Raw genomic sequence first — 17,548 nt, 5'->3', positions numbered from 1 at the left:
TCCAGGACAAAAAATAAAATATTTATTGATCTATCACAGCGAAACACAAAGAGGTGGGGGCGGTGGGACATGCTCGGTGATGGAGTGGCTCCGGGAAGGGACTGGGGGATACAGTACTGCATGTGGGGAGGATCGTCCTGCCCCAGCCCACACAACCCCTCGCACCCCAGGCCAGCATTTGGGGTGTGTGGCGGGCGTGGGAACAGGGTACAGGCTGCCATGACAGGTGAACCAGGTTGATAGTAGGTGTGCCCAGCCAGCTAGTGGCCCTAGGCAGTCGGGATGGACGGATGGACGGATGGACGGATGGGTGGGGTAGGTGGATTCCATTAGAACAAGGGAGCTATTCCCAGTGTGGGGAGCCTTCCGACTCCAAGATGTCCCAGATGTGGGAAATAGCTACTGGTAGAGGGGGACAGGGCCAAGGGACCCAGAGAGAGAGGGATTGTGTCATCAGATCCAGCGTCAAGGCTTTCGGCACTTGGGTACCAGTGGGATGAATCCAGGGATGGCTCCTGATGGGCAGGGGAGGTGGGACTGCCCAACAAACGTGTGCACCATCTTAACAGAGGGGTTTCAAGGAAGGGAGGGTCCCTCTGGGACCCCCTTCCCTCCTCCCTCCCCCCACGAAAAAGAAGCACCAACATGTAGCACCAATTTCTCTTGGAGATGGAGACTGTGTGGAGGGCTCCTGGGTGGAAAGAGATGGGGCACCCGCCCTGGCCTCTGATGGAGGGGGGGATATTTCTGGTTAGGGGTACGTGGCCGCTGCTGTCTGGTTTCCTTGTCCTGTGGGTTTCTAAGGCCACTGGCCTGTTGTCCCCTCCCAGGTGGGGGTCAGAGGGATGGAGTAGGGGGCGGTCATGGAAGGTTTACATTCTCCACCAAGCAGTAGCACCAACGTTGATGAGGTCGCGAGTCAGGGGTCTCCAGAAGATCACTTCCTCTTCCGGCCACAAGATTTCCCAAAGCAGCCCCCACCTGGGTTGGAAGGAGGTGTAAACAGTTATGGTCAGTTTGGTCCCTTTGGGCTACTTTGAGTCCCTGTCTCCTCTGCTTCCAGAGGCTCATAGCTCAAGCTGGCCATGAATTCAGTATGGAGCTGAGGATGGCCTTGAACTCACGATCCTCACGTCTCTACCTCCTGAGTCCTGAAATTACAGGCACCCACCATCTTGCTTGGTTTTATGCTGTGCTGAGGAGGAAACCTAGCTCATGCTAGGCAAGCGTTCTATCAACAGGGCTGTATCCTCAGCCAACTCTCTCTCTCTTTCTCTCTCTCTCTCTCTCTCTCTCTCTCTCTCTCTCTCTCTCTTTCTTTTTGTATGGCGATGGAGCTGTTGATATTGTCTCCTTACGGAGTTCATGCTGGCCTCTAACTCAAAATTCTGCTGCCTCAGCCTCCTGAGTGCCCTGTTCAACAAACCTGGCCATAGATGACCTGGGGTAGGGAGGTACCACAGGTTGGTGCACAGCCATCACGCAGTTTCTGCTAGATGTGGCCTCTTAGCGCCACCTGGTGGCGCCAAGCAGATGGCCCATCCTGGAAGTCCTCACTGTCGCTTGTAAGTCCTAGACTCCTCTGTGCAGGTGTAGGCAGAGCAAAGGGATATGGATAAAAATGTTCAGGTCACACTGGAGGTGAGCATGGAGGGCCCTAGACTTGATCCGAGCTCTGACGATCTGCATGAAGGCGCCTCTACTCTAGCCCAGGCTGGTGGGATGCGAATTGATCTCTGATTTCGCCTCTTTCTTCCCTATGGACAAATTCTCTACTTACCTTGGTATCCCAGGGCTCCAAGGGCTCCTCCATAGGGCTTCGGGGGTTTTCCTGTGGGGGTTGGTAGCAGGGGATGAGATAGAATAGATCTTGGGCTCCCCTACCTCTCCCAGCATCCTCGCCGTGTGCTAGCTCTGGCCTGTTTTTGTAGGCTCCCAAGACCTCCCTGCCAATCAGCGCACCCACCCTGGTGGGTTCTTACTCCCCAGAACCAAACTAAATAGTACTAGGGATGGAATCTGGGCCTAGTGCATTCTAGGAAAATGCTCTACAGAAGAGCCCACCTCAGCCCCTCACTGGGGGATTCTAGGCAGGGGCTCTACCACTGAGTCACACCCCAGCCCCTCACTGGGGAATTCTAGGCAGGGGCTGTACCACTGAGCCACACCCCAGATCCTCACTGGGAGATTCTAGGCAGGTGCTCTACCATGGAGCCATGCCCTGTCTCCTCATTGGGAGATTCTAGGCTGGTGCTCTATCACTAAGTAATGGTCCCAGCCTCTTATGAGGCGATTCTAAGCACCTACTCTATTATTGATTTACATCACCAGCCCTTTAAAAAGTGTTTATGAGTTCGAGGTCATCCTGGTCTACAAGAGATAGTTCCAGGACAGGCTACAGAGAAACCCTGTCTCGAAAAACGAAAAAAAAAATTGTTTATAAAAAACTTTGAGACAAAGTTTTTCTAAGTTGATCAAGTTGTCTGCAACTCTCTCTGTATCCCAGGCTAGTCTTGAACTTTGATCCTTCTGTTTCACTCCCATCTGCACTTCCCCCTCCCCACCAGAGCTAAGATTCCTTCCACCAACATGGCTAGTTTATATCTTTTTACTGCAGACTCACCACCAACTCCCAGGCCCCCAGCACCACCACCTATGGAGTAAGAAGAAGAGCTGTCAGTGTGGGCACACTTCTGGGACCCCCTCATGCCTTCCCTGATTGGAGCAGGGCATGTAAGTCCTGGGCTTGGGTAGCAGGAGTCTTCAGCTCTATCTCTGCTCACTGTGTGACCTTGGAACAGTGTTTAGCGGTCTTGGAGCCTCAGTTTACCTCAGGAGAAGTATGATAGGGAAAATACTCGACTCCCAGGGACCTCAAGAGAAGTGAAAGATGCTTTAGAAAAGCTAGTGTAGTGTCCCCTGTCCTGAGAAGTGTCCTTAGGTTAGAATGGGGTCTGGCCTCCTCTTGGGGTCTCCTGCAGACATTAGCTCAACTCTCCTAAGCGAATGGAGCAGAGGAGAGCGAAGGGCCTGGCAGAGCCAGGACAGGGCCCCAGGGCAGGACGCTTGGGCATACCTGGGTAAATAGGAGAAAGTCCAAAGCCAGGTCTTGCTGCCACTCCTGCAGGAGAGATTTGGGGTTGGTGATGAATAGTGGCAGGCCACGTTCTGGCCTTGCCACCTGGCCTTGATGCCTGGAACCAGCTCCTTCCCATTGCTGTGCCCTACTGAAGCCACATTCTTTGTGGTGCATGCATGCATGTGAGTATGTATGTGCGTGTGCGTGTGTGTTTGCTCTCTACCTTTCACTCTGAGGCAGGGTCTCTCACTAACCCTTCTTTCGGTTCACCAGTTTGGCAAAACTAGCTGGACCGGCAAGTCCCAGGGATCCTCCAGTCACTGCCTTCCCTGCTCGCAAATTTTATGTCCGTGATGGGGGATTGAACTCAGGTCTTCATGCCTACTCAGTGAGAGGGTGAGTGCTTTACTGAGCCTGGAAGTCACTTTCTTGGTTAAACTTGTCCTTGTCTTATCTGCCTGTGTGGTGTCTTGTGCCTTTGTTATGAGCTTGGTTGCACTATCCTCAGCTCATGAGGAAGGCACTCCCTCTGCCCCATTGGTTTCCTGACCTAGAGTGATTTGTCCATCTCCGACCCTGGGTCCTCATGTGAATTCAATGTCTGGGACCCTGTTGTTTGTTTCCTAGAGCCAGGCAGAGCTAAGAACAACAGTAGAGCTGGTCATACCTCCACCTGGGAATGGCCTGGCTCCTAGGACGCCTCCGAGGCCAGCAGCACCTGAGGAAAGGACAGAGGGGTGTCAGGGTGGTGGGGATGACATCTTGGACGAGACCTTTTGGGAGTACCATGAGCTGGGCAGGTGTGGGTGATGGTGATGGTGATGGGGGTAAAAACCTGTGTTGGGGAGGGGGCGGGCATGGAGGAAACTCACCGTATTTGGCTGCTTTAGCAGCTGCAGCTGGGGATACACCTAGGGGAAACAGATACAGGAGGGCTCAGGAAAGCCACCTCTCCCTGCCACTCAGGCCGTCTTAGCTAATCTATTCATCAGCATCTGCCCATGACATGGCCTCCCGTATCTCACTATTCCATCATCTCTCCTCCTTCACATACCCATCATTCTAATAGCCTCATGTGTGTGTGTGTGCTCACGCTAGAGATGGAATCCAGGGTCTCACACATGCTATGCAAGTGTTCCACTATTGAACAATGCTTCTGGCCACTTACTAGTAGGGGAGTCTAGGCAAGCACTTTACCACTGAGCCACACCCCAGCCCCTCACTGAGGGATTCTAGGCAGGGGCTCTCAACCTCTGAACCACACCCCAGCCCCTCACTGGGGGATTCTAGGCAGGGGCTCTACCACTGGACTATCTCCCCAGACCTCCAGTAGTTTATATTAAGCATAAGGCTTGTTTAGGTAGGAGATACATGCAAAGAGAGAGAGAGAGATCCACCATGGTAGTAGAGATTTTGGGGATGTCATTCCTCTCCAGCCTTTGACTTTTCTTGTCTGAGAAATGGGTCTGACCATCATTATGCTAATGAGCCCTCACCTGTGGTAGTTCGTGGATTGAACGATAGAGAAGATGGGTTTTGGTACCTCTATGTCAATGGGCAGACCTGGCTCTTCCCTGCTTAAGCTTTCTACCCCTTTGTTTCAAGTAGGGTCTAATATAGCCTAGGCTGACCTTGAACTCACTGTGTAGCCCAGGTTAGCCTCCAACTAATGATCCTCCCGCCCTAGCCTCCCTAGTGCTGGGATGACAGGTGTTTGTCCTCACTTGTCTTTAGTATGTATATCTTTCTCCCGCTCAGATACCTCATTCACTCCTTACCTCCAAGGCCTGCAGCACCGGGGATTGCTCCACCAGCCCCCAGTCCACCGGCTCCCAGTCCACCGGCCCCCAGTCCACCGGCCCCCAGTCCACCGGCTCCCAGTCCACCAGCTCCCAGTCCACCAGCTCCACCAAGGCCTGGGGAGAGACCCATGCATTACACACACTGGTCAGAAGCTTATAATTAGGCCCTGTTGCCAAGGGAATCCCTGAGCTCCCAGGTCACTTCTGGGGTACCTAATGACCAGGAAATGGCCGGGCCCTAGGGGTTCAAGGATAGGCCAGGGAGGCTGAATTCTTACTCACCATACTGGGCAGCCTTGGCTGCAGCCTTGGCGGCAGCAGCAGCAGCAGCAGGTGCAGCTCCTGGGGACACAGAGGGACTCAAGGAGGGACTGCTTCAGGGGTCTCAGTCTCCATCCCCAGCCAGTTTATTGTCGGGAGAGCAAAAACATACCTGCTACACCACCTGGAACACCAGCCCCACCGAGACCCCCAGGCCCTCCGAGGCCACCAGCACCTCCAAGACCTCCAGCACCTCCAAGGCCACCAGCTCCTGCTGCTCCTGTGGAGAGAGAACTGAGGGTCAGTGCCCATATCTTTGTTTGTTGATTTGAGACCAGGTTACTTAGAGCTCAGGTTGGCTTTGGGCTTCTCTGTGGCTGAAGATTGACTTTGAACTGATTTCCCTGCCTCCACCTTCCAAGTGCTGGGATTTCGAGGCATGAGCTCTGATGCCTGGAACTTTTTCCTTTTGGCCTTGCTTTATTTGTTTGTTTTTGTCTTTCCAGACAGGTGTGTGTGTGTGTGTGTGTGTGTGTGTGTGTACACATACAAACATACATAGCACTGGCTTCCTGCAACTCATTCTGTAGACCAGACTGGCCACAGACTCACAGAGATCTACCTGTGTTCTCCTTTCGAGTTCTGGGATTAAAGGTGTGTGCAACCACTGCCTGGATCCTTTTTATCTTTTTTTTCTTTTTTCCTAGTGAGACAGGATCTCACCAAGTGGCAGAGACTGGCCTTGCACTCATGCTCTCCCTGTCCCATCTCAGCCTCGTGACTGCAGGGGTGACAGGTCTGTGCCAACATGCCTGCCTTCAGTCCCCTCTGCCTGAAAGATATGTTCATGCCTTAGGGCCATAAGGCATAACAGAGGCCTGTGGGATTAGGCCAGCCCTCTACCCCTGAGTCAGAACTCTGGGCCCTCACTAGAGGAGTCTAGGCAAGCACTCTCCCACTGAGACATGTCTTCTGCCCTTTGTTGGGGGATTCTAGGCAGGTGCTCTACCTCTGAGCCACACCCCAGCCCCTCACTGGGGAATTCTAGGCAGGGGCTCTACCACTGAGCCACACCCCAGCCCCTCACTGGGGGATTCTAGGCAGGGGTTCTACCACTGACCCACACCCCAGTCCTTCACTGGGGGATTCTAGGCAGGTGCTCTACCACTGAGCCACACCCCAGCCCCTCACTGGGGGATTCTAGGCAGGGGTTCTACCACTGACCCACACCCCAGTCCTTCACTGGGGGATTCTAGGCAGGTGTTCTACCTCTGAGCCATGCGCTCATCTCTCTATTGATTTTCTGAGACAGGCTCTCCCCATTTAGCCCATGCTGTCTTTGAACTTGAGATGCTCCTGCCTCAGCCTTCAAAATGCTGGCCTCACAGGTATGAACCACCATGCCTGGCAGTCACACCAGTTTTGCAGATGAGAAGGTTGAGGCAAAGGAGAGGTTTTGAATATACACAAGAATGCTGTGTTCAAGGTCCTAAGGCAGATGACCCGGTGGCTGTTCTTCCAGGGAGTCCTTGGTGTATTTCCCTGGCAATGTCTGTTGACTAGGGCCAAGAGCAGCCAGCAAGGAACTTGAGAGAAAGCTGTGAGTGACCAGGGGCTGTGTGTGTGTGTGTGTGTGTGTATGTGTGTGTGTGTGTGTATGTGTGTGTGTGTGTGTGTGGTGTGTGTGTGTGTATGTGTGTGTGTGTGTGTGTGGTGTGTGTGTGTGCATGTGTAGCTGAGGAATGGGATTTTCCGAGGTGGAAACTGGCCTCAAGTGGACAAACTGTAGCCAGTTGGCGCATCCCTGGTAGAGGCCCCCCTGCCTGGCTCTTGAGGAGGCCAGGAATGTGGGGGTCACAGACAGTGTGGGTCTAGCCAGAGTGCCAAGTGGCAAGGCAGGCAGGTCTGCCACGTCTTCCAGGCTGGCGGGTGTTAGGCAAAGTCACGCTGGCAGGAAAGGAGGGAGGAGGCCTGGGGATGCCTGCGCAAGGAACGAGTATCCACGACTCCACAGGCCAAAGGGTGGAGCTGAGGCTGACGCTGCCAAGCCTTGTGGGACCAACAGCTATAAGCCTCCCCTTGCACCAAGAAAACTGTCAGTGTCATAGTGAGGTTTGGAGATATGAAAGTTGTTATGAGTGACACAGGGTTTCCTATAGATTAGGTTGGCCTTGAACTCTCCGTGTAGCCAAGGGTGACCTCCTGCCTCCCCTTTCCAAGAGCAGGGATTATAGGTGTTTCCTGGCATGCTGGCCACTGACAGCTGATGGACACAGGGGTCAATAGGCAGGCACTAGGTCTGCCACCGTCATTCAGATGTCCCCTAGCTAGCCTTTCTCTGTGCTGAGCACCTCAGTCCTATTCTGTCAAGGCTGGTGGGGTGACAAGGGGACCAGGTGGCATGCCACACTTACCGTATTTAGCAGCTTTGGATGCAGCCAGGGATCCAGGGACTGCGGGAAAAGGGAAAGAGAGGTCAGCTGCTGAGCTCTGTAACCTGGGGGTGCTGCCGCCTCTTCCAGAAAGCCTGCCCTGACTTCCTCTACTTAGATCATGTTTCTTCTCAAGCCCTGAAACTCCATGGCACTCTAGTCAGGAGGCCCTACTTGCAAGTGCAGGGCTCTAGTATTTAGCCTTGACGTTGTTCATCTAGGACTCCTGGAGGGGTAACTCGTGCCTTTTCCCTTCATCTGTCCCTTCTTGTCCCCCGCTTCATGCCCACCATTGCATGCCTGAGGCTGGGCACAGAGTGAGGCTCAGATGGGGTTCCTAGCGGTCCCCTTTACCTAGAGCAGGGGTTCCCAACCATCCTTGAATACAGTTCCTCATGTTGCGATCACCCCGCAATCATAAGACTATTTCATTGCTACTTCATAACTGTAACGTTGCTACTGTTAGGAATCGCAATGTAAATAGTTTTGAAGACAGAGATTTGCCAAAGGGGTTGCGGCTCACAGCTTGAGAACCACTGTCCTGGGGCCTTCTGGAAGGCTATCTGGCCCAGAGGAAGAGACTTCTACCTTCTTGTCTGTGGGTGTTAGGGGGCTTTTGGTCAGGCTGCAGCCTTCTTACACCTCCCTCTAGAATCTCATACCCTGGCATTGCTTGGCTAGTCTGTCCCTCACCTATTATCCCACCTGCTCCACCTCCTCTTGTTACTAGAAACGAAACCCAGGACCTCACCTGTGCTAGGCCGGTGTTCTACCCCTGAGCCACCTGGCCAACCTCTTATTGAGGCATTCTAGGAAGATGCTCTACCACTGAGCTGCAGTTTTAGCCCCTGGTTATATCAATCAATCAATTTAAAGATAGCGCCTCACAAAGTTATACAGGCTTTCTCTAGAGTAGGCTGTCCTTGGACTTGTAAACCTCAGTCTCAGTCTCCTGAGTGTCTTAGATCACGGGCCTGCCTTATCTACCTAGGACCCATTTGCTTTTGCCTGCTTAGGAAAATCTAATGGAAGCTGTGTGGAGACACAAGGACAGAGTCCTGGGAGGAGGCAGGCCCTTTTTCTCTGAGCTTAAGGACACTTTCTATCCAATTTCTAGAATTTTCCTTACCTGCTCCAGCCCCAAATCCAGGGACACCAGCACCTGCCCCAAATCCAGGGACACCAGCACCTGCCCCAAATCCAGGGACACCAGCACCTGCCCCAAATCCAGGGACACCAGCGCCCAGTCCGGCAGCAGCCCCTGTAGAAAAGAGGTAGGAAGTGGTTGTAGATAGTAGGCCTGTGCCCCTGTAGTGCTGCTCAGACTCAGGAGCTGAGTCAGGCCCCAAAGAAAGGGGGCCCCGAGGCAGTGGCAGCCTCCTACCCAGCCTTGTCCTCCTCTACTAACTCACCCCAGAGTCCACGTGTTTTTATTATTATTATTTATTATTTTTGAGACAGGTTCTCACTATGTAGCTTCTGCGCCCTGTTCTTGGTACCATGGGGAGCTAAAGATGGTAAGGATTTATCTGCGAGGTTGTTTCCTGTGGCAGCACTTGGGCAGTGTGCCCTGGCCAGGTGGGTGGGGACAGGAGAGGGCAGTCACGATGTACTTACTGTACTGGGCTTTGGCGGCTGCCTTAGCAGCAGACTTGGCGGCAGCTGGCGTCCCTGCTCCTGAAGAGAGAGAAAGGACATTCAAGGTGGTACCCGTGGAGGTTCCAGGGAACTCTTGGACCCACTCACCCACCACAGCTCACCTCCAATACCACCAGGTACAAGGCCGATGCCAGGACCAGCTCCAATGCCAGTAACACCACCAGGGCCAACTCCGCCGGGAACCCCACCAACACCAACTCCGCCGGGAACCCCACCAACACCAACTCCGCCGGGAACCCCACCAACACCAACTCCGCCGGGAACCCCACCAACGCCAGGGCCCAAACCTACAAGAGAAGGAGTAGTTTCTATAATCATGTAGTTTAGCTATAATCAAGGCCCAAACAAAGAAGGCAGGAGCCGAAAAAAGAGCACACAGCTAGGAGTTAGGAGCTGTGGGTTCTCTTCTCAGCCCTGGCAAAAACTTGCTGTGTGATCTTGGGGCAGAAACTATCCCTTGCAGGGCCTCTTTTTGCTCCTATGTAATAAAAGTCAGATGTAAATTTAGTAGTTTGTAACCTTTTGAAGGACAGGGGCACCTTGGAGGCTTGAGGATGACAGAGGACAAGCAGGGTTTTTTTTTTTTTTTTTTTTGGCTGTTTGTTAGTTTTCCTTTTTCTTTTTTTAGTACTGGAGAATGAATGGGAGGCCTTGAACATGCTATCTAAGTGTTCTAGCACTGAGCCAGACCCCACTCCTCACTGGGGGATTCTAGGCAGGTGCTCTACCACTGAGCCACATCCCAGCCCCTCACTGGGGAATTCTAGGCAGGGGCTCTACCACTGAGCCACACCCCAGCCCCTCACTGGGGGATTCTAGGCAGGTGCTCTACCACTGAGCCACACCCCAGCCCCTCACTGGGGGATTCTAGGCAGGGGCTCTACCACTGAGCCACACCCCAGCCCCTCACTGGGGGATTCTAGGCAGGTGCTCTACCACTGAGTCACACCTCAGCCCCTCACTGGGGGATTCTAGGCAGGGGCTCTACCACTGAGCCACACCCCAGCCCCTCACTGGGGGATTCTAGGCAGGTGCTCTACCACTGAGTCACACCTCAGCCCCTCACTGGGGGATTCTAGGCAGGTGCTCTACCACTGAGTCACATCTCAGCCCCTCACTGGGGGATTCTAGGCAGGGGCTCTATGACTAAGGGTGAAAAGGTCCCAGATTTTTCATCACTATTTTACTATTTACTTTGAGACAGGGTCTCACTAGATTTCTCAGGCTGGCCTTGAACTTTCAATGTCCTTGCTCAGCTCTCTGAGTAGCTGATATTACAAACCAGTGCCACTAGGCTTGGCTACCAAATTCATCAAGGCCAAGTTTTACCAAGCCCCTGCCCCAGCATATGACTGGACCCCTGCTGAATTCCTACAAGTAGAGCATCCACCGTTAATCATATTCAGGAAATGTATACATTCTTGGGACTCTAAGGGTCAACTTGACCTCTATCAAGAGAAAGCAGGAGCAATGCAGCCCCTCAAGCGGATAAGGCTGGACTCTAGCTTGAGACTGAGAAGAGGACCAGCCATAGTTAGACTTGGGGTATCAGGAGCTTTCAGCATAGGGCAAGGCCATGGAGGTGTTGCAGACCTATATTGCTAAAGGGGAGCAGGCAAGCTAAAAGCTATGAGAAAAGCCCATACTCAGGGTTTGGGGTGTGGCTCAGTTGATAGAGTGCCTACCTAGCATGCAGGAAGCCCTGGGTTCTAGCCCCCAGCACTGCATACACAAAGCATGGAAAAGCACATGCCTGGAATCCCAGCATATGAGATGGAGAGGCAGGAGGAATAGGAGTTCAAGATCACCCTTAGCTCCTCAGCAGGAGATGTGAGAAGGCTATGGTCTGGGGTCAAAGATCAGATACAGATAGGGACAACTTACCATACTGGCCTGCTTTGGCGGCTGCCTTGGCAGCAGCGGCAGCAGCTGCAGCTGCAGGGGTACCTGCTCCTATTTGGATAAATGGAGTATAAGATGATACCCAATACCCCTCCCCATTGTTACCCATCCCTTCCAGAGTCTGCCCATGGGTATCCCTTTCTGGGTACCACGGCCTCACCCTGGAGACAGGGAAGGGTGCCGAGGTGGGTGACCCGGGCTTCAGGCATAGTGCTGCTGATGCCCTCTGCAGGGCACCTGGGCATGCCCCTGTTTTGCTTGGGTTTCAGCGAAGAGCAGAGAGGCATCTCTGAGCCTATGGGATCCCAGCCCTGTTTGGGATGCTCTTAAGTAAAAAATTCCTAGTAGAACCTGTATCCCAAGCTATTGTAGGAAATGACCCCTTCCTCATGTTTTATTTATTTTTAAACACATGTGCACACACGTATTTACAAATTTTTTTGGGTAGGATTTAACTAAGGGAGTACTGAATATACAGATCAGTTTTGGAAAATTTGATTTCTAACAGGTTTTTTTTCTATAAATACTACAGGAATCACACCATTCACAGAGGTCCTTCTTCTTTCCTCCCTCCTTCCCTCCCTCTCTCCCTCCTTCTGTTGGTGGTTTTTCAATACAGGGTTTCTCTGTGTAACAGCCCAGCTACCCTAGAACTTGCTTTGTAGACTAGGCTAGCCTCAGACTCAGAGATCTGCCTACTTCTGCCTCCTGAGTGCTGGGTCGAAAGTGTGTGCCACCCTGCCTGGCTACCCTTGTCTTCTTTCTGATCCCAAATTGTACTTTGAGGCAACATCTTCTACTGAACTCAGAGCTCACTATTTCGGCTGTTCTAGCTGGATGGGGAAGCTCAGCCAATCACATTTGGCTAGGGTGTGGCAGCCTGGGGCCAGGGAAGAAAACCTGGGAATCCGGGTGTGCTAGCTCTCTTCTCTGTGCAAGGTGTTCACTGGACCCCGATCCTGTGAGTTTCCCCATTTTCAATTATTAAATTATATCTGTTGTTTTGAGCTGATCTGTTTATTTAAGCATACCGGTCGAATACGCTGTTACTAGCTAGCCATCTTGCTCTGGGGAGTCCCCATCTCTCCCTCCCATATGCTAAGATTACAGGCAGGCTGCCATGTCCACTGGCTTTTATGTAGTTTCTGGGGGATTCAACCTCTGGTCCCTACACTAACTGCAATGCAGATGCTTCTATCCCTGTACCATCTCCCAAGCATCCTTTCTTGTGCCTTTTAAAATTTCATGTTCATTTACTTATTTGTATGTGTGCATGCTCGCGTGCACCCCAGTACACATTTGGGAGTTAGAAGGCAATTATGGGAGTCATTTCTCTCATTTTAGTATGTGGGGTTTTAGGATTTGAACTCAGGTTGTCAGGCTTGGCTGCAAGCGCCTCTACCCACTGAGTGCCCCTTCTTTCTTTGCAATACTGGGAATGAACCCAAGTTCTTCTGCATGTTCAGCAAGTGCTCTATTACTCAGGCACCTCCCAGCCCTAGCTCCTTTCTGTAAAAAAATACAGAAGGACAGTTTTCTCCTGGGTGTGGCGGGAAGAATACGGAAGCAAAATCTTCCAATGGGAAAACAACAACTAAAAAGGCTGTCTTTAAATGCCAAGTTTTTAAAATCATCTTTCTCTTATCTCTGATTGGTGGATGGGAAAGGACCTAATGTCACCTGAATGAAGGGTCCTCTGTTGATAAGAAACTAGAAATTCCTCAGAGTAAAAGGCAGGTCACTCAACTCTGGGTTACATGGGGATCTTCAGAGCTGGCTGAGTCTCCCCAGGCAGGAAGAGGCTTTCCAGAGAGCAACCGGGTCCCTACACTTCACTCAACTGCTTTAGGGGAAACTGTCCCCTCCTCCCACTCATCTTTGGGGTCAGTTTTCCTATCTGTAAAATGTCAAGCCCCAAACCTCTTCCATAAAACAATACAAACCCATCTCAGGATGGGGGAACACAGCTCACCTGGCACTCCACCAGTGCCTGGTACACCTGGTATTGCTCCTGGTACTCCACCTGCTCCTACACCTGGCACCAGGCCTCCCAGGCCTCCGGCTCCTCCAGCACCTGGAGGAGAGAAGCATAAACACCTGTGTTCACTCCATCCATCCATCCATCCATCCATATATCCATCCATATATCCATCCATATATCCATTCATCCATCCATCCATTTATCCACCACTATCCACCCAATTACATGTGCATATATATACACATATACATATATATGTTTGTGTGCATGGATAAATGGAGCGGGAGGTAGGAGGCAGGATTGTCCAGCATCTCCAACTCACTCTTTTGGAGTGAGCTGGTAAACAAGGTACCAATAATCTTAATGGCAAATGGAAAAGGTAGAAGAGTTGGGCATGGCTTAGAAGGTAGATGGGGGCTGTGGATTTGCATCTTTGCCCTAAAGGCCCAAGGGTGAGGCTGCTCTGCCCTTGCTCAGAGCCTGGGTTCCAAGAGAGAATGGCATCAGACATGGCAAATTTACTCACCGTATTTAGCAGCTTTGGCAGCAGCAGCAGCTGCTTGGCCTGCACCTGCTAGGAAAAGAGAAGAACAGGTGGGTACATAGATAGAAGGGTTAAAAGAACAGGACAGTGGGAAGACAGGTGGTCAGGGGGGCAGGGGAGTGGATGGGTGTGTGAATGGATTGATGGACAGATAGGTAAATGGATAGATGAATGGATGTATATATTGGTGGATGGATATACAGATGAGTAGATGGGTAGATAAATGGATGGGTACATAGATGGCTGGAGAGATGTATGTGCATACACTTGGATATATATATGGATGAATAGGAGGTGAATGATGCATAGATGTGTGGATAAATGAGATGACTAGGTAGATGGATTAATGGATGAAAATACAATAGGTTAATGGGTAGATGGATGGATAAATAGATGAGTGGATGGATAATGGGTTGCTAGATAGTTGGACAAGACAGAGATGAATGGATGAATTGATAGATGGATGGAGAAATGGATGGATGGGTGGTCCTTTGCCTGGATTGCTGCTGAGCAAGGACCACAGCTTTTCCATCCACTAAAGCTATGATGCTTACTTCTCTCTTCCCTAGCACACCAAAACCCACATCTACTCCCCAACTTTCTGCAAGACTCAGAGATAAGCTCATGGGGAAGGATACCTCCGAGTCCGGCTCCGGCTCCAACACCATAGCCAGGAAAGCCCCCAGCACCAACTCCATATGTTGGAATGCCAACTCCACCTCTGGCTCCTGTAGAAGAGAAAGAATCCAATTAAAAGAGACCCCTGTGAGGCTGGGCAAACTCTGGAAGAATGCTCATTGGCTGGGAAAAAGGATGCGATGCGTGCTTCCTTTAAGTTGGTCCTTAAGGACAAGAAACTGGGATTCGTGGGGTCCCTGATCAGTCTCCTTCATGAAGTGTGAGTCTTCCCTGGTTCTCTTTCCTGGATATATGGGAAAGCATTGCTTTGTTATGGAGAAGTGAGTGGGTTTACTTCTGCCCTTTGAGAGGACTTTGGCCAGAGCATGGGAAGTTAGGGACTCTGTATAGACTGGGAATGTCATTCTGGAATGGGCCAATCACTCAGCAGTATGGCTTCATGGTGGGAGACAATTGGAGAGATACAATTGATCCTGGGGTCCAATGGTTCCAAGTAGCTCTGTCTGGGGCTTTCCCTGAGCAAGTTGCTCTCTTTTGAGCAAGAGGATGAAGGGCTTTCACTCTGGCAAGCAGGAGCCAGAGCAGGGATGGTCAGGACACTCACCATATTTGGCAGCTTTGGCAGCAGCTTTAGCAGCAGCAGCTGGTGACACAGCCCCTGGGGAGAGATCAAGGGGGACAGAATTCTCAGGAGAGAATGGAGGAGAGATGGTCGCTGTATATCCCTCTGCCTACCTGTCTGTTACTCCATCTTTTTTTTTTTATCTGTAGAGCTATTTGTCCATTCACCCATTCATCTTCTATCCTGTCTCTGTCTCTCCATTTGCTCTCTGTCCTTAGATCGCTGTCCATCCACCCATCCACTAGCTCTCTGTCTGTTTGTAGACTGGTGGATAAGACAGATAAATGGATGGGAGAATATATGCATGGATATGTGGCTGGATGGAAGGATGGAGGAAATGAATGGATGGAAACTCATACACCTATCACTCAGTTATCCATTATGCACCCATCTACCCATCGGCTTACTTACCCACCACCCTGTCTGTCCATCAGATGATCCATCCCACTGTCCATCTATCAATATCTTACATGCCCACCTATCCATCTACCCATCAACTTGTCTAGCGATCTGCCAATCTGTCTATTCATCGATCTCAGCCACGCACTTACCCATGCACCCATGTATCCACACACCCGTTCTTCTAAGCACTTATGTAGCTTCCTACCTGCATATCCATCTGTTTTTTTTCAATCTACTAATTCATCTTTCCAACTATTAGTCCCTGTATTTACTGATTCTCGCATCTATTCATGCTGTGCTCACATTGGTTAGTTTAGCTGCTCATCTACTTGATCACTTCTATGGCCACACACTTGACCATTTACCAATCTATCCACTTTCTCATCTATACACCATTTACTGAGCACCTACTTAGCTAAGGGTGGGGCCATGTTAACGAAAGGCATGGTTCCTGCCTCGGCAGCTTGCTGTCAATTAAAAGGGAAGCTGGAGATGCTGCTGTTGCTGGAAGCTAGTTAGAAAGTTGTTATAGTCCAAAGAGGAGGAGATTGGACTTGGTCAAGAATATGTATATATGAATGAAGAAGAAGACTTAGGGATCAGCCAAAGTCTTGGCAATACTTTACATTGCATACACACACACACACACACACACACACACACACACACACACACACATAGAGCCCAACTTACCTGGTCCACCCACAATGCCTGGGCCCCCAACACCTGGGATGCCACCAACACCTGGGATGCCACCAACACCTGGGATGCCACCAACACCTGGGATGCCACCAACACCTGGAATACCACCAACACCTGGGATCCCAACACCTGGGATTCCAACACCTGGGACCCTAACTCCTGGTCCACCAGGTACTAAGCCTCCAGCAGCTCCTGTAGATGGAAAGAGGATTGTCTCAGACTAAGCCTTGTGAGAACCTCTGTAGGCCTCCCAGGGCAGATATATAGGTCAGCTTTGGGACCACACAGTCTATCCTGAGTACAGGATCACATGCAGATGGGTTGGTGATTCTCTACAAGGATCCAACTCATTGGAGAGCTGGAAGTGTACTAAGATGGAGCCCAGAGAGACCTCTAGTTTGGATATGTAGCTGGGAAGAACATGATCAATTCCAAGGCAAAATCAAATGTCTGTTGTAGGCACCTATGCTGTGAGTTTTTGTTTGTTTGTTTGTTTTGTTTTTGTTGTTTTGTTATTATGTTTTATTTTGCAGTACTGGGAATTGAAACCAGGATTTTGCATATAATACCACTCTACTACTGAGTAATGTCTTCAGCCCCTCTCTGGAGATTCTAGGCAGCTGCTCTACCATTGTGCTACACCCCAGCCCCTTACTGGGGGATTCTAGGCAGGGGCTCTACCACTGAGCTACACCCCAGCCCCTCATTGAGGGATTCTAGGCAGCTGCTCTACCACTGAGCCACACCCCAGCCCCTCACTGGGGGTTCTAGACAGGGGCTCTACCCCTGAGTCACACCCCAGCCCCTCACTGGGGGACTCTAGGCAGGGGCTCCACCACTGAGCCACACCCCAGCCCCTCACTGGGGAATTCTAGGCAGGTTATGTATGGTAGTATCTCTTCTCCTGCCAAGTCCATGAAGAAAAGGAGCTGCCTTCCAGGTAAAGCAACCAGGGTGGGCAAAAGCCTCCCTCTGGGGTGGTCAGAGTGGCCCGACGTGATCAGAGGCAAAGTCTACCCCTCCTCATGGAGTTCCAGTGTTCATGCAGAGCCCTAACCTGCTGCTTCTCGGGGGACACTCACCATACTTAGCAGCCTTAGCAGCAGCCTTTGCAGCAGCAGCTGCTGCGGGAGTCCCAGCACCTGAAAAGACAGGCACAGAGGGTGAGGTTCTGCCCTGGTGGCTCCTCAAGGACACCTCCACCCTCCAGCTGGGAGAAGCATTACCTGCAATGCCTCCAATCCCAGGAATTGCGCCAGCACCACCAGGAATGCCAGCCCCTCCAACACCAGGAAGGACTCCAGCTCCTCCAGCACCTGTTGGGACAGGGATAGCACCATGTGGCTTCCCAGACTTCTGAGGCCAGAAAGGAAGGCTCCAGGGGTGCCAGTATATTGTGTGTGTGTGTGTGTGTGTGTGTGTGTGTGTGTGTGTGTGTGTACTTGTGTATGTACACGAGTGTCAGGGCCGGAGGTTAATTTTGAGGACACTGTCTCAGGAACTTTTTCCTTTTTCTCTTTGTC

At 51.4% G+C, this 17,548-nt stretch overlaps 1 protein-coding gene across 2 annotated transcripts in view; it reads right to left on the bottom strand.

Annotated features, from left to right (window-relative positions):
* The window catches only part of Eln (elastin), a 44,318-nt gene continuing 26,770 nt past the window's right edge, over nucleotides 1–17,548 (bottom strand). Inside the window, exons 17-37 of one of the 2 annotated variants that reach the window (XM_075977147.1) lie at nucleotides 17,252–17,341; nucleotides 17,108–17,167; nucleotides 16,017–16,217; nucleotides 14,904–14,957; nucleotides 14,299–14,388; nucleotides 13,643–13,690; nucleotides 13,108–13,209; nucleotides 11,118–11,186; nucleotides 9,335–9,520; nucleotides 9,192–9,251; nucleotides 8,704–8,835; nucleotides 7,557–7,595; nucleotides 5,315–5,422; nucleotides 5,164–5,223; nucleotides 4,858–4,995; nucleotides 3,952–3,990; nucleotides 3,747–3,797; nucleotides 3,077–3,121; nucleotides 2,624–2,653; nucleotides 1,781–1,831; nucleotides 1–981 (exon numbers count right to left, since the gene is read on the bottom strand). In XM_075977147.1, coding sequence (XP_075833262.1) covers nucleotides 938–981; nucleotides 1,781–1,831; nucleotides 2,624–2,653; nucleotides 3,077–3,121; nucleotides 3,747–3,797; nucleotides 3,952–3,990; nucleotides 4,858–4,995; nucleotides 5,164–5,223; nucleotides 5,315–5,422; nucleotides 7,557–7,595; nucleotides 8,704–8,835; nucleotides 9,192–9,251; nucleotides 9,335–9,520; nucleotides 11,118–11,186; nucleotides 13,108–13,209; nucleotides 13,643–13,690; nucleotides 14,299–14,388; nucleotides 14,904–14,957; nucleotides 16,017–16,217; nucleotides 17,108–17,167; nucleotides 17,252–17,341 — 1,697 coding nt within the window. In that variant the 3' untranslated portion in view covers nucleotides 1–937. The remainder of the gene's footprint in view (nucleotides 982–1,780; nucleotides 1,832–2,623; nucleotides 2,654–3,076; nucleotides 3,122–3,746; nucleotides 3,798–3,951; nucleotides 3,991–4,857; nucleotides 4,996–5,163; nucleotides 5,224–5,314; nucleotides 5,423–7,556; nucleotides 7,596–8,703; nucleotides 8,836–9,191; nucleotides 9,252–9,334; nucleotides 9,521–11,117; nucleotides 11,187–13,107; nucleotides 13,210–13,642; nucleotides 13,691–14,298; nucleotides 14,389–14,903; nucleotides 14,958–16,016; nucleotides 16,218–17,107; nucleotides 17,168–17,251; nucleotides 17,342–17,548) is intronic. The other variant, XM_075977157.1, reaches the window with a different exon arrangement.

This window comes from Microtus pennsylvanicus, chromosome 1 (assembly GCF_037038515.1).
Source record: "Microtus pennsylvanicus isolate mMicPen1 chromosome 1, mMicPen1.hap1, whole genome shotgun sequence".
Classification (NCBI taxonomy): domain Eukaryota; kingdom Metazoa; phylum Chordata; class Mammalia; order Rodentia; family Cricetidae; genus Microtus; species Microtus pennsylvanicus.
Note: the sequence above shows the minus strand (reverse complement) of the source record. Positions and strands in the feature narration are given on the sequence as shown.